Source organism: Bactrocera neohumeralis, chromosome 5, assembly GCF_024586455.1.
Source record: "Bactrocera neohumeralis isolate Rockhampton chromosome 5, APGP_CSIRO_Bneo_wtdbg2-racon-allhic-juicebox.fasta_v2, whole genome shotgun sequence".
NCBI lineage: Eukaryota > Metazoa > Arthropoda > Insecta > Diptera > Tephritidae > Bactrocera > Bactrocera neohumeralis.
Window position 1 is genome coordinate 63456116 of NC_065922.1, and position 14130 is coordinate 63470245.

Consider the following 14130-nt stretch of genomic DNA (forward strand, 5'->3'; position numbering starts at 1 on the left):
TATTACATGCATAAAAGGTATATTTCAATGCAATTTATAACCACTATGCAACTAAATTGATATCTTTATTGGCATTTTACGAGCCTTTACGTTTCGTACTCTCTTATTTGGTATTCTATAAATGGCCCTAATGTGGTATCTAATTCCTTGTATAAATATTTCTTTATCTACCTGTCCCCGTGTACATATACATATATGTAGCTATGTATGTACATACATATGTGTTGAGTGAAACGGTCATTATCTGTGAACTTGCACCTGAATGAACGTTTGTCAAGGGTTCGATTGTAGTTATTAGTCATAAATAAATTGTAATCGTCAAGTTCAAAGTTTCAGTCACATTTTAAGTGCAAGTGTCATATTGTGTTAGTCACTGCAATCCCGACGAACTTTTTTTTTATTAACATGGTAGCTTATCCGTTTTTTCTCGAATTTCGCGTTTTATAAATTACGAAAATTTTCAAATGATCTGTGAGGTCGTCAGAGTTGAGTCCGCAGTGACATATTATATTAGTGATGCTTAACCTCAAACCAATTGAGACGTACATGTCAACTGCTTTGCAAAGTTCACAGCTGAAATACCAATTAAAAAAGCCATAAATTCGGTTTGGAAAATTATTTTTATTTATTTTAAAGTAAAAAATGTGTGAAAATAATCATAAGTTCAGGACCAATTCACTTTTGCTCGATATGACCACCTTTTGCCTTAACTATGGCCTTGAGACGGTCAAAAAACGAATCGGAAGCTGCCGGAATGTGACTTGCGGGTATTTTGGCCCACTCACGGGCAATGGCTTTCTTCAGCATCTCGAGACTGGTGTATTTTTTACTTCGGACCTTGCTCTCCAAAATGGCCCAGAGAGAATAATCCATTGGATTCGCATCTGGTGAATTAGAGAGCCATTGGGTGGTCGTAATGAAGTTCGGAACGTTGTTTTTCAGTTATTCTTGGTTCACTCGCGCTTTGTGAGACTGTGCTGAGTCTTGTTGAAACGTCGTTGGTTTGCGACCGAAATGTTTGTTTGCCCACGGCTTCAAAGCAGCCTCCAGAACACTTTACCGATAATATGTCGCATTTACTTTGACGCCAGGCTCGATGAAAACAATTGGAGAGCGCCCATCTGCGGTGACAGCGGCCCAAACCATTAGTTGTGGCGGGTGCTGCCTCCTGGTGGCCAACCGATGACTTAGATTCTCGTATGAACGGTCGGTCAAGTAAAACCTATCGTTTTGAGAGTTTACGAATTGCTTAATTGGAAAAATTTTTACGTCAGAAAACAGAATGTTCGGAATTTGGCCGCTTTCGGCTGGCTGTGATTTTCCAGCTAAATATAAAACAATCACACTATTACGTTTGAATTCCATCGCTGATCACTTTTTTTTGCGCTCACTTTTGGCAAAACGCTTTGTACACTTGTAAAAAATACTCCGAACTGTCATTCAGCAAATTTATAAACAGCTGATTCCAGTGCGACTGCAGCGCGAACGGTCTGAAGTTGGTTACACTTTGAGTGCCGGACCCTGTATTTATGAAGACGAAAGTAAATTTAACGAGTCAAAATAAAGAACTGTGCCGAATAGTCGGTTTTGTGTTTCCGATATTCGGGAAAGCAAATCAAAATTTTGAACCTGCTTTAAACTCATATTATTTAGCGAAACGGTTCATAATCCCGAAATTGCGTTATGCTTAACATAACTGAAGTTAGTCCACAAGTATGTGCACACCTTTGTATTTCTTTCCGCTCACTTATCGCCATATCACGTGAGTTAAACTGTATAGAGATAAAAATATATGCAATGGTCGCATTTTGAAGTCAAAGAACTTGACAATAATTTAACAGAGTTTTTTTGTGAATTTACATACATTTGTCGATAATGAACTTGGAGCTCAGTAAATAGTGTAATTATGTGTTTATATGTACTTTAATTGTGGCTATAATATGAATGAAGAACAATAATAATAGGCGTTTGGGACTATCGTAATAAAAAATTCTTCCGTATAAGTTTTAAGTAAATAAAGTTAAGCCCCAGAGTCCCAATATACAAATGAAAACTTTTTTCCCCACGTAAGTAGGTCGTTACTACGATTTCGAACACGTGAAGCGATTGACAAAGTAACATGCTTGTAAGTGCGTACTAAGCCAATCAATGACATTTTACGTGGTCGTGAGCCTCACAATGAAACTGTTAACCTTAACCCTGTTCCAGGACCAAATCTACATTTCCATTGGAAAGTTTGACATTTTTTAGCTATACCAAGTGGTGTTCAGAACATTTGTACATTTAATCGGAATTGTTTCATTTACAGGGAATTAAAAAATTCATCATATAAAATGGAAAAAACTGTAACATTTTGAGAAAAATTATTTTTCACAACTTTTGGATTATCACGACAAGAGGTTAAACGATGAACTAAAAACTTTGTATGGCTATGAAGCACCATCTTATTTGCACTGTTAAAAACATGATACAACGAATTCAATCGTGGCCGATGCTGAAAGAAATTCATCGTCCAAAAAAAGAAAACATCGATGCCGTATATTTGATAATCAAGATTCAAAATATATTTCAGATAGAGGCATTATGTGTAATTTCTACCAATACATTCGATATTTTTTCTGGCCGTAAAAAAGGTTTGTTCTCGATGGATCCTTGCACAATTTGACAATTTCAAAAAAGGCTCGTGTGATTGGTGTAAAGACAATAAAAAATACGATCGCGGTGCTTCAAAAGACGTTTATAAGTCGTCACAGGTGACGAATATATATGTTATATGAGCCTGAAAAAAAAGCATCGAAAAAAAAAAAATTTTCGTTGATAAATATGCCTATTTACATTATTAGGCCAGAAATACATATAGCAACCTACGTAAGCCAATCAATGACATTTTACGTAGTCGTGAGCCTCACAATGAAACTGTTAACCTTAAAAATATTGGGCTATATTTTCAAATATTCTTCCACTCAAAAGCATTTTTTAAAGAAACTGTGCTTTACAATTTTACTTTGACAGTCACAAAGGATAAAGTTGAACTAAGGACCTATCTTTAAATCCTCCAAAACAAATTGCTCAGCTTTTTGTAAACAAATTTACTGATTTATTTTCGCTCTCTTAATTTTGATTGTTGTGTGGTGATGGCTAATTTTCTCATCGAATAAAGATGATTATTTAATGTTAAGCAAACGTGTCTGCACATTTCGTAATCAGAGGAGTCTTCCTTCAATGAAAGTGTACCAAAGAAGGACAAGGTGATTCTGTCTGCCCACCAGGTCAAGGCGAGAGCGATATACAATGCAAGCGGTATGAATTATCGATTGCCTTGAAAAGGTTAGAAAGTGCGGTAAATATTATTTCAGCTGTTATATCGATTAGACATTGTTTAAAGAGTCAAAGTCGTACATAATAGATAAATTAAATTTGTATCAATATATATCTTGCTTAAATATATATTTTTCAGACTTATAAACACACGTCTTTATGACTTAAACAAATTTAATGACATTCGTCATCACTGCGTTAAGATGGCATCGATTTGTTAGAACACATTTCACAAACTTCGCCTCAATAGAATATATTTGCATATTTTGCCTAAAAAACTTTATTTAGCCTTGATTGAAAAATCACTTTCAATCGTGTAAACGACTGATATACGAGGACGCTTTGTTGCAAACATTATCGTGGGGATTCTACATCAAAACTTATTTTTTAAACGTCGTTTGTTTAGAAGCGACGAATCACTCAACAATCGCTATAGCGTTTAATGATTTCATGCAATTATGGGGTTCCGATTTTGAAAAGTCAAAAGTTCTTTTAAATGTCACTGAAGCAGCTTCATAAACCGTAAAATCAGAAAAGCCGCTGAAGGTATTAGGTTTACAACTTTGCTTCCGCCGTTTTTTTTGTAAATTTAAGGCTTTATTGTATAAAAACGGTTACAAAAATGTTATTCAAAATATTGGCCGTCGCTAGCTACTACTTTTGACCATCTTTCTGGCAGCATGCGTATTCCGTGACGAAAGAACTCCTCATCTTTCGAGTCGATCCAAGTATCAATCCAATTTTTGACTTCTTCATAAGAACTGAAGTGCTCGTTAGCTAGACCGTGTGCCATCAAGTTATTTGACCAAAAATCACATTTTAACCATTAAGCACTCCCAGTATTCACCTGATATGGCACCGTGCGACTTCTTCCTTTTCGGAAAATTGCATTTGAACATGAAAGGACACTGGTTTCAGGACATTTCAGCTATCCAAAAGGCGACGACCGATATTCTCAAGAGCATTCCGAAAAATGACCTTAAACACTCATTTGAAATGCTAATTGACCGGGCTAAACGCTGTACACAAAGCACAAGGAAACTACTTTGAATAGCTTTTGAAAAAAATTAATTTTTTGTTGTTTTTTTAACAGTCCTGTTTCTTTTGCGACAGACCTTGTACATTGTTTCAAGAAAGTACCCGGAATTAAACGCAACATATTTATTTATCAATATTTACTTTGTCACCTTCAAAGTAGCTCTCTTCGATCGACTGAAAACGGGCTCCATTGCGACGATTGTTGACTTGTTTGCATGTCAAACTCATAAACCCTTGTCTCATCGGCAGTTATTGTGGGATCGGAACTAGCACGATCAGACCTGTACTCTGTTTGAAAAAAAAAATCAGCTTTTTCCGAGTCGAGCAAAAACGCGTTTCATACCCAAAATATCCACAAAAATCATTAGAATGGACTCTTTTGCCATCTCTCTAACATTTGCTTGACGATTGCACCACATCACTGCTTTACTTTTTTAATACATATGTATTATTCATCAGTTGAAGAGGTCCAGAACGAGGCATGTTTTCAACGACTCCAACCGTCAAAGATTTGTTTGATATTTTCATACATTGTAAGAATCGCAACGCTCTATTAAGGTGTACCGACTTAAGCAGTTGCTGTAAAAAACTTGTTGAAAAATCGCGCTTTTATAGTATTTAAGGACAGTCAACTTAGTAAAATGTTGGGTAGTCGAAAATGTCGTTTTGTATTTCCAAACAAATTTCAACTTATGTTTTTTATATTTATACTAATAAATAAATAAACAAATATGTACCATTTTGGTCGACCACTTTTTGCCATTTTTCCGCTAGAGACTTTATTCCATCAGTGTAAATCGAAATTTCGAAATTTCCAGAACGGAAGCGAGCGCACTAATGTTGTGCTACACGAACTGATACAGCATCGTCTAAACTTCACCAATTTAATGGCATTCTTCCCATTTTGAGCGCATATTATCTTAGCAGTTTCTATTAAATTAGGAAGCTGATTTTTAATTGACTAAAACAGCTAAACTCGTCACTCTTAAGGAGAAGAAACTGAGTAAAAAAGTTGAATCTGATGAAAAAAAATTAATGGTATAATTTTCGTCTAAAAAGATGTATAAGAATAATACATATCGATTACGAAACTTTTACAGCCTACATCGTCAAAAAAAAAAAGACAATAGGATAACTACAATCGATGTTATCGATCAAAAAGTGACAGCAGCTTTTGGTCATCGGTCGTAAAATGCATTTTGAACAAAGAGCAAATATTAATTTTTGTTTTAAACTTGGGAAAACGTTTACTGAAACATTTCAAATGATGAAAAAAGTTTATGGTGATCAGTGCCTATCCCGTAGTAATGTGCATGAGTGGTTTAAGCGATTCCAAGAAGGTCGTGAGGACCTCTGTAACGATCAGAAGTCGGTCGTCTTCAAAAGTCAAAATTAAAGACAAACGATTAATGCTGTGTTTTACCTTGGTGTTATGAAGCGTCTTTTGTCACGCATTCGTCGTGCTCGACCACAATACCGTGAGGCAGGGTCCTGGCGCCTGTTGCACGATAATGCGCTGTGTCATCGGTCGACGCTTGTCACTGATTTTTTGACAAAAAACTCCATATTAACCATTAATCACTCACCCTACTCACCTGATCTGGCACCCTGTGATTTTTACCTATTTGGAAAACTTCATTTGCCCATGAAAGGACACTGGTTTCAGGACATTTCAGCTATCCAAAAGGTGACGACCGATATTCTCAAGAGCATTCCGAAAAATGACCTTAAACACTCATTTGAAATGCTAATTGACCGGGCTAAACGCTGTATCGAAGCACAAGGAAACTACTTTGAATAAAAAATATAACTTTTGAAAAATATTAATTTTTTGTTGTTTTTTTAACAGTGCTGTTCCTTTTGCGACAGACATTGTATGTTAAATTTTTTGAAGCAATTAAGAATGGATTTGGCCGTATGTGTTGATGTCAAAAGTATTTTTCTAAGTACCTTAGTACTTTCTCGATTTCAATAATGAATAACGGTTGCACTTTTATACTAAAAATTTATGAACTTCTAAAAAATAACACGATAACAACACGCAATAAAGATTATTCTGATATTACTAAAATGGTTTCGCAAACAATTGGTTAAGCAGTTTTAATTGTATTATTACAAGTTATTCATAGCTTTATCATATCATGATCTTTACTGACGTCTGTGAAATTTACGTATAGTGAGCCAATTTTGATGAGTTTCATAATTTTTTCCAGTTTTGACGCTTAAGGATCAACATTTCTAAATACTCAACTGATACATTACACCGCACTGCATTTACTGCCTCGGTTCATACCACAATCCTATATTAAATAGAGATTAGCAAAAAGTTGCTGTACGCAATGGATGCGTCCAGCAGTAACGCGAAGGTTACCAATTGGGAGAAGTTTAAATTGTTATTATGGAAAAACTGGACACTACAATGGAATCACAAACTAGAACTGGGCATAGAGTTGGTCTTACCAGCCGTTTTTTCACTGCTGCTGGTGCTGGTGCGAGTGCTGGTGGAGGTGGATACAATGGGTGTGACCACCTATCCGCCGTTAAATATTTCTAATTTAGACATTTTCGAGTGAGTAGCGAGTGTTTTTCTTTACACGTTTATAAAAAATAGTAATATTGCTTTGTGTACGAAAATTGGTGAAAATTTGTCAGCAAAGAAATTATATAATACTTAGTGCTTGTTCTGTGCTTCATTGGTATATAAAAGTGTCGAAATTTATTTACAGTTTTTATGCATATCGTACTCAAGGAATTATTATATGGAATTTAATACATTATATCTAAATAAATGTGAGGTTATAAATCATTTCAGTTAGTTTATTAGCAAAAAGCAAATATGTACACTGGTGGCTAGAAAATTACTATTACGCCTCCATAATAAATAATTAATCCACGTAAAAGGGTTTAAGGAGTTTCACGTATGTTGCCACATTATACCGGTCAACACGAATTCTTCTACACAAAAAATAAGGGATAGTTGTTTTTTATTAAAGTTAAAGCTTCTGGTCATTAAGTCAAGTCTTTATATTTATCTTTTAATAATAACGAGAGGTTTATATTTATTTTCACCAAACGAATAAAATAAATTAAATTTTGTCGCCTCTTCAATACCTTTATATAACTTTTTGAATTATTTGATTCGGAAATTCCATTAAAAATATAATATATCAGGAATTAAAAATTATAAGTATTAGAAAAAAATCGCGTGGTGACCGACGAGCCGCTCGCTAGGCTGCAACATACACTTTGTTTCTTTGCTATAAAGACATTATATTTTGGTGAAATACAGAAAAAATATGTTCCCATTCCAAAAACGAATTATGGTGATAGGTGATTTTAAAACTCTATGATAATTCTAACAATTCTATGAAATTTTTTATTTAACGGTACTTTTCATACATTGTAAGTAGTAAGCAGAAGGCTCTGAAAACGGTGTTTCATTGCCATAAAGACACTCGTACCGTTCAGTGTCATTTAGAGTTATAAATTAACTTTATTAAATTGTGTTAACTAATCGGAGAATGCCGCGCAAAAGTATATAGACGCTTTGAATGGTGAGCGCGCCATTGCTCGGAACTTGGGAAATTCGGTAACAGTGTGTAATTACCTGAATAATAAAGAAAATTATGGCCAGAGAACTTAATTTGGCCCGTGTCAGCTGATACGACCTATCTTATGGGCGCGCAATTTAAGTGAACAGCGAAAAACGCTACTCCCTTCTCTCTTTGCCGTAAATGCCGTAGGCAGAGATAAAGAGATGTCCAACTCCTCTCTCACTGGGAGAGCAATACTACAGTATATCGATATTAGCAACCCTGCGTTGTGAGAGAGCAATCAGCTGACATGTTTCTACGGCAGAAATCCAAATGCCGTGAATTCTCACGGCATCCTACGTCAAAGAGAGAAGTGAGTAGCGTTTTTCACTGTTCACTTACATTGCGCGCCCATAAGATAGGTCGTAGCAGCTGAGACGGGCCACGATTCTACGTTCTCCACTGTTTCTGCTATAAGGAAGGCAAAGGAAGGAAGGGAGTAGCGTTTTTGGCTGTTTCTGCTATAACACGCGACAGGAAAGAGAAATTTGCTGACAGTTATCAAATAAAATGACGTCAATACGGAAAGTGAAAAGAGAGAACCAAATTTCTGCATCTGTTTTAACAATTTGTCGTGCGCTGAAACGACATCCTAACATTGGAAATGATCAAATGCAAAAAGCGCCACTCTTGAAACCACACAGTAAAATCTCTCGTCTCAGTTTTAGCCGAAATCACACGAATAAAGACTGGTATCAGGTAATATTAAGAAAAATAAAATTTTGAATAATACGGTTGCGACAAAGTAGACAATGCCCATAAAAACTGTACTATTGGTCCCAGGAGATTTTTTCCGTTGAGTAAAAGTTCGACCGTGATGGCCCAGACGGCTTTTTGAGATACGGGAGAGATTTACGAAAAGAGCCATGATGTTTTTCAAATTCTGGGACAGTACCATTTTCATTCTCTTCTTGCCGATTGAATAGTTCCGAGTACTAGGAAGTATTAGAAACAAATCTGCTACCCTATATACACAGTTATCTCCAAAAATATGTTTCTTTTCAACAGGACAATGCAAGAATCCATACGAGCAGGTCAACGAAAACGTGGCTTCAACGTTAAAATATCGATCTTTTGGAATGGCCAGCAGGTTCTTCTGATGTAAGTTCTATAGAGAACATCAATTTAATACGATTTCTGAGCTGAAAACAGCTATTTTGGATACATGGGTTTTATTAACTCCAAAAATGCTTTCTCATTACACCAACTCAATGTTAAATCGAATACTCACGCTTATCAATAATATTGGAAACACAATAAATTATTGAGTTAAAAGATAAATTTTTGGCAGATGGAAGAGCTGCCTTTATAGCAATGAAGTACCGTTTTCACTGCATTCCGCATACTATCTGCATGGGTACGAAAAATACCGTTAGAAAAAATATTGTTTTTATAGAATTGTTAGAGTTACCATTGCGCTTTAAAAAAACATGATGGGGATCACATTTTTTTTCAGTATTTTACACAAATATAATGTTTTTATAGCTATGAAACAAAGTGTAAAATTCTATGTAGGCGTCCTTGGGCCACAGGAGGTGCAGTTGGCTCATACGAAGCGGTAGTGTGCTGAATTTTATATAAATAATATTTAAAGTTCGATATTCGCATTTCATCGTCAATAAAGAGAGTATTTTTTGCCACCATTGTACATTTTTTTATGAAAGAATGAGTCTTCTTGCATTATTATGAAGATTTCGCAGCTTTTGAATAATTAGCAAATATGGAGTTTTTTTCAGAGAAATTTTATTTGATTTGTTTAAATGAAGAGTATCAACAACCATGCTAAATATGTTCGGTATATACTTGATTTTTATTTATTTTATATTTCTAACAGAGATGAATTAGCAAACGCTCGAAGATTGAAAAAACTTATGGGTTTATACAAAGGGGACAGGTAAATGATCGAATAAATAAAATAAAAATAATTAACCGATTACCACACCCAATTGGCAAAAATGCACCTTTAACCGCACCTAATTGCGCTTTGCATGAATTTTTAGCTTAAATTTAACTTTTAACAGTATTATTTATGTAGATATCTTTGTGTTTCTAATAATGTTATGCATTATAAAGTATTAGTTTTATGTTTCAATCACAATACTATCAATGGACAATACTAATTCTTCCGTTCAAATTTTTTAAAGGGTTACATGGCTTTCTTCTTCTTCTTTACATGGCTTTAGTAGAGTAAAAAACGGTCTATTTTCAATAGTTGGTTTTCACATAAAAAAATAGAAATTTATACAAGCTTTTTATTATTCCAAAGATACATATTTTAAAAAGATTTTGTGGAATTTTCAAAGGAGAATATTCAAAACTCGGCCATTACGACGTCATTTCCAGCAGTCACTCGGAAAAAAGGTGGCTCCGCGTTAACAGCAGAAAAATCGAAAGTAACCATAAACAAGAAAAAACGTTAACTTCGGCTGCACCGAAGCTATTATACCCTTCACAGATTACATTGGTGCCTTAGAAAATAATTTATACCAAATTTCGTAAATATATCTTGTCAAATGCAAAAGTTTTCCATACCAGCATTTGATTCCGATCGTTCAGTTTGTATGGTAACTATATGCTATAGTTAACCGATCTGAACAATTTCTTCGGAGATTACATTGTTGCCTTAGAAAATAATCTATACCGAATTTGGTGAAGATACATTGTCAAATGCAAATGTTTTCCATACAAGAACTTGATTCCGATCGTTCAGTTTGTATGTTAGCTATATGCTATAGTTAACCGATCTGAACAATTTCTTCGGAGATTACATTGTTGCCTTAGAAAATAATCTATACCGAATTTGGTGAAGATACATTGTCAAATGTGAAAGTTTTCCATACAAGAACTTGATTCCGATCGTTCAGTTTATATGGCAGCTATATGTTTTTGGTGGTCCGATGTCGGCCGTTCCGACAAATGAGCAGCTTCTTGAAGAGAAAATGACGTTTGCAAAATTTCGAAAGGATATCTTAAAAACTGAGGGACTAGTTCGTATATATATAGACAGACGGACAAGGCTAAATCGACTCAGCTCAACATACTGATCATTTATATACATATGTATATACTTTATAGGGTCTCCGACGCTTCCTTCTGGATGTTACAAACTTCGTGACAAACTTAATATACCCTGTTCAGGGTATAACTAGAACCATGAACTATATGTAGAATTTCATTATGATCGGTTGAATAGTTCACGAGATTTCTTGGCAATCGACTTTGAAAACAGTTTCACCAGTTTCGTAGCCATTTCAGGCTGTATCTCCAAAGCTATTTCTCGGATGAAGTTGAGAATTTAACACAGTAATCTATAGATGTTCTAAAATTATGAAATAATAATTGAAGCTACGATTTCAGGCTTTTAAATTGAAATCCACCTCTGATTGAAGTATCTCATTTTAATTCGACAACGTTCAATACAAAACTCATTCTTAAGAAGTGCTAATAATTAACAAATATTAGCTAATAACATAATTAGCTATTTGTTTTTAAGAGTCTTTAAGTTTAACAGTAGTAAGATTTTTTTACAAATAAAGCAAACAAAATAATGGGTCAAATGTCATTCTGATTTGACATCCAATATTTTTCATTCACATTACTTTACTCTTTTCACATCGCTGTCGACGTAATAGATACTTATATACTGGTTATTACTACACAAAGGGGCTAATGAAAGTGTTTCCAAAACTTCTAAGAGCGAGAATAATATTTTGAAGAAATAAAAACAAAAAAATAACCAAATAGGATCGCTTTCATCATCAAAGTTTTATTTTTCACAAGTCGATTTGCCTTGTATTTTTCTTTTAACCAATTAGAGATCTTCGAAGCTCCTACATCTAATATGTACAAACTTTCAGTGCTTAAGGGGGAGCCTGATTTAGAAGCTTCAAAAAATCGATTTTTTTTTTGCTTAAATCTCTTTAAAAATAATCTAAGAATATGTCGCCAAAGTTATAGATGGGAATTCGAAATATTTTCGAAGCTAGAAGGGAAATAGTGACCGAGCGTCTAGCAGATATATGAGCGATTGGGCAGAAAGCGAAAACTTCGACGCTCGATTTCTCGGTTTTTCACTTTTACGGTTTTTCTTAATTGGCGGGCAGGATAGAAAAAAACTAAACGTCGTATGGAATTGTGGCAAAGTTTATTATCTTTGGTATTAAATTATCGTCTATTTAAACTAAAAAAGTCAAGTTTGAACATATTTTTAAACCCCATAAAGTAAATTTTTTTTGGTCAATCACCACTTTTTTTCAATTTTTAAAAAATTTGTAAAATTTTACTAATTTTTTTGGAATTTTTTTAGTTTAACTCGACGAATATAAAATATTAAAAAATATGCATCTCTTTGAAGTTTTTGTTTCCGATAGAAATTGCGGCCTGCATCCTGCTCGCCGTCCGACAAATGCACATGCGAGTTGCATCGGGCAATTGCTTCCTAAAGGCAAAGATTTCGAATCCAAAAAATTTTTGAATGATGTTTAAATATACAATATAACTATAAACCCTAGAAATTTCGCAAGCATATGTATTTACCTTGACAGAGATCCCTCTAGAGACTTTTTGCCTTGTTGCCTGATCTATAGCGGAGTCATAGTCTTGGCTACTAACCGCTATACGTTAAGCTTTGATACAAATTTTGCACAAATACTGCCCTTACGGTATTTCATATTACGCCCAAAACATAGAAATCAGACCACCAAATCATAGTGCATAAATATTACTTACTTAAGTATATGTCAAACAATTTTCATACTAAAAACTGTACATAAACCAAATTTTTAACTCTCATCATATATGTCTAGATAATAAACCATTCATTTCATTAATTAAATTTTTCATCTAATAACCATTTCACCAACTTCATCGGAACTAGTCCGTACTCTAAAATTTTCACTTATGCACAAGGTCTAAACAGTACCGCAAAAATCATTAATTTGTTCGCTTCCGAGTTATGTAAAACGACTAATATATTTTATGCTTGTGGCTGCCGATTTGCATGTACTCGTATATATATATACATATGTATGTTGCCTGATTATGTTTGTTAATACCTTCCCGCCTGCACGCAAAAATTTATAACTTTATGTACATACTCGTATTATATGTTTTTTTATTCTAAAGAACTAACTAAGTCGATTTATATTTTTTATACATATAATAAAAAACGACAAACGCACGTTAACCTCGCAGTGATGCATTTGGGAGAGTTAATACGATCACTTACAAACTGGCCTTCTCGCCCAATAACACATTTTTGGAGGCTATAATTACAGAGGCTGCAGAAAGTTTGAATCTAGAAGGTTATGTAGTGTATCCGAATGCGAGTGCTTTGGAAACTTCATTTACCACAAACAACTATTTGGCTGGTGTTCAGTTTGACGACTCTCTACGGAACATCACCGATTATCCGCGTAATTTTGAGTTTTCTCTACGTTTCCCAAGTGAATTACGTACAGCGACGCGCACCTTGGGCTGGACTTGGTTGACTTCGAAGCTATTTCCGCTTATTGATTTGGCGGGTCCAAGAAATTCCGAGGATTACGATGGCGGTCTGCCGGTGGGTTATCTAAGAGAAGGGTTTCTGCCGGTACAACAAGCACTATCAATGGCCTACTTGAAGTTGGCTGGCAATAAGGAGACTTTGCCCTATATTGAAATGCAACGTTATCCCTATCCGGATTATATTAGTGATCCATTAATCCAGGCTTTGGAGACGATATTGTCTTTGATTGTTGTTTTGAGCTTCATTTATCCGTGCACGTCAATAACGAAGGTAAATATTATAGTCTATTTACATCGTGTTTTAGGCAATAAGCTTAAGTAAGAGTGCTAGAAATTTCCACCAACAAATTTCCCTTGACAGTCAAATAAGTTAACAGTAGCTTCAGTATAAAGCTATAAAGCTTCTATGTTTCGATACATAGCCACCGATTGTTTATTCATCCAGACCCAACTCATTTGTGAGCTTTAAAAGAGAGGTTAGAGCAAAAAAGATCGCGTCGCACTCGTAGTGTGAGTATTTGCTACAAAGTTTCAGTAACGTCACTCTTCTGTCTGGCAACTACAAATTGCTACCAATAGTTTAACTTTTACCCTCGAGAGGTTATTTATCTGTTGACTTCGCCTAATAGTAATTGGTATGCTGTACCAATCCATCTACTCAAAAGATTTTTCCATT

At 34.8% G+C, this 14130-nt stretch overlaps 1 protein-coding gene across 3 annotated transcripts in view; it reads left to right on the forward strand.

The window, feature by feature from the left end:
• The window catches only part of LOC126759148 (phospholipid-transporting ATPase ABCA3), a 50764-nt gene that overhangs the window by 24688 nt on the left and 11946 nt on the right, over positions 1-14130 (forward strand). For 2 of the 3 annotated variants that reach the window (XM_050473806.1, XM_050473807.1), the window contains exons 2-4: positions 6570-6925; positions 9784-9843; positions 13143-13725. In XM_050473806.1, the coding sequence (XP_050329763.1) occupies positions 6696-6925; positions 9784-9843; positions 13143-13725 (873 nt within the window). In that variant the 5' untranslated portion in view covers positions 6570-6695. The remainder of the gene's footprint in view (positions 1-6569; positions 6926-9783; positions 9844-13142; positions 13726-14130) is intronic. The other variant, XM_050473808.1, reaches the window with a different exon arrangement.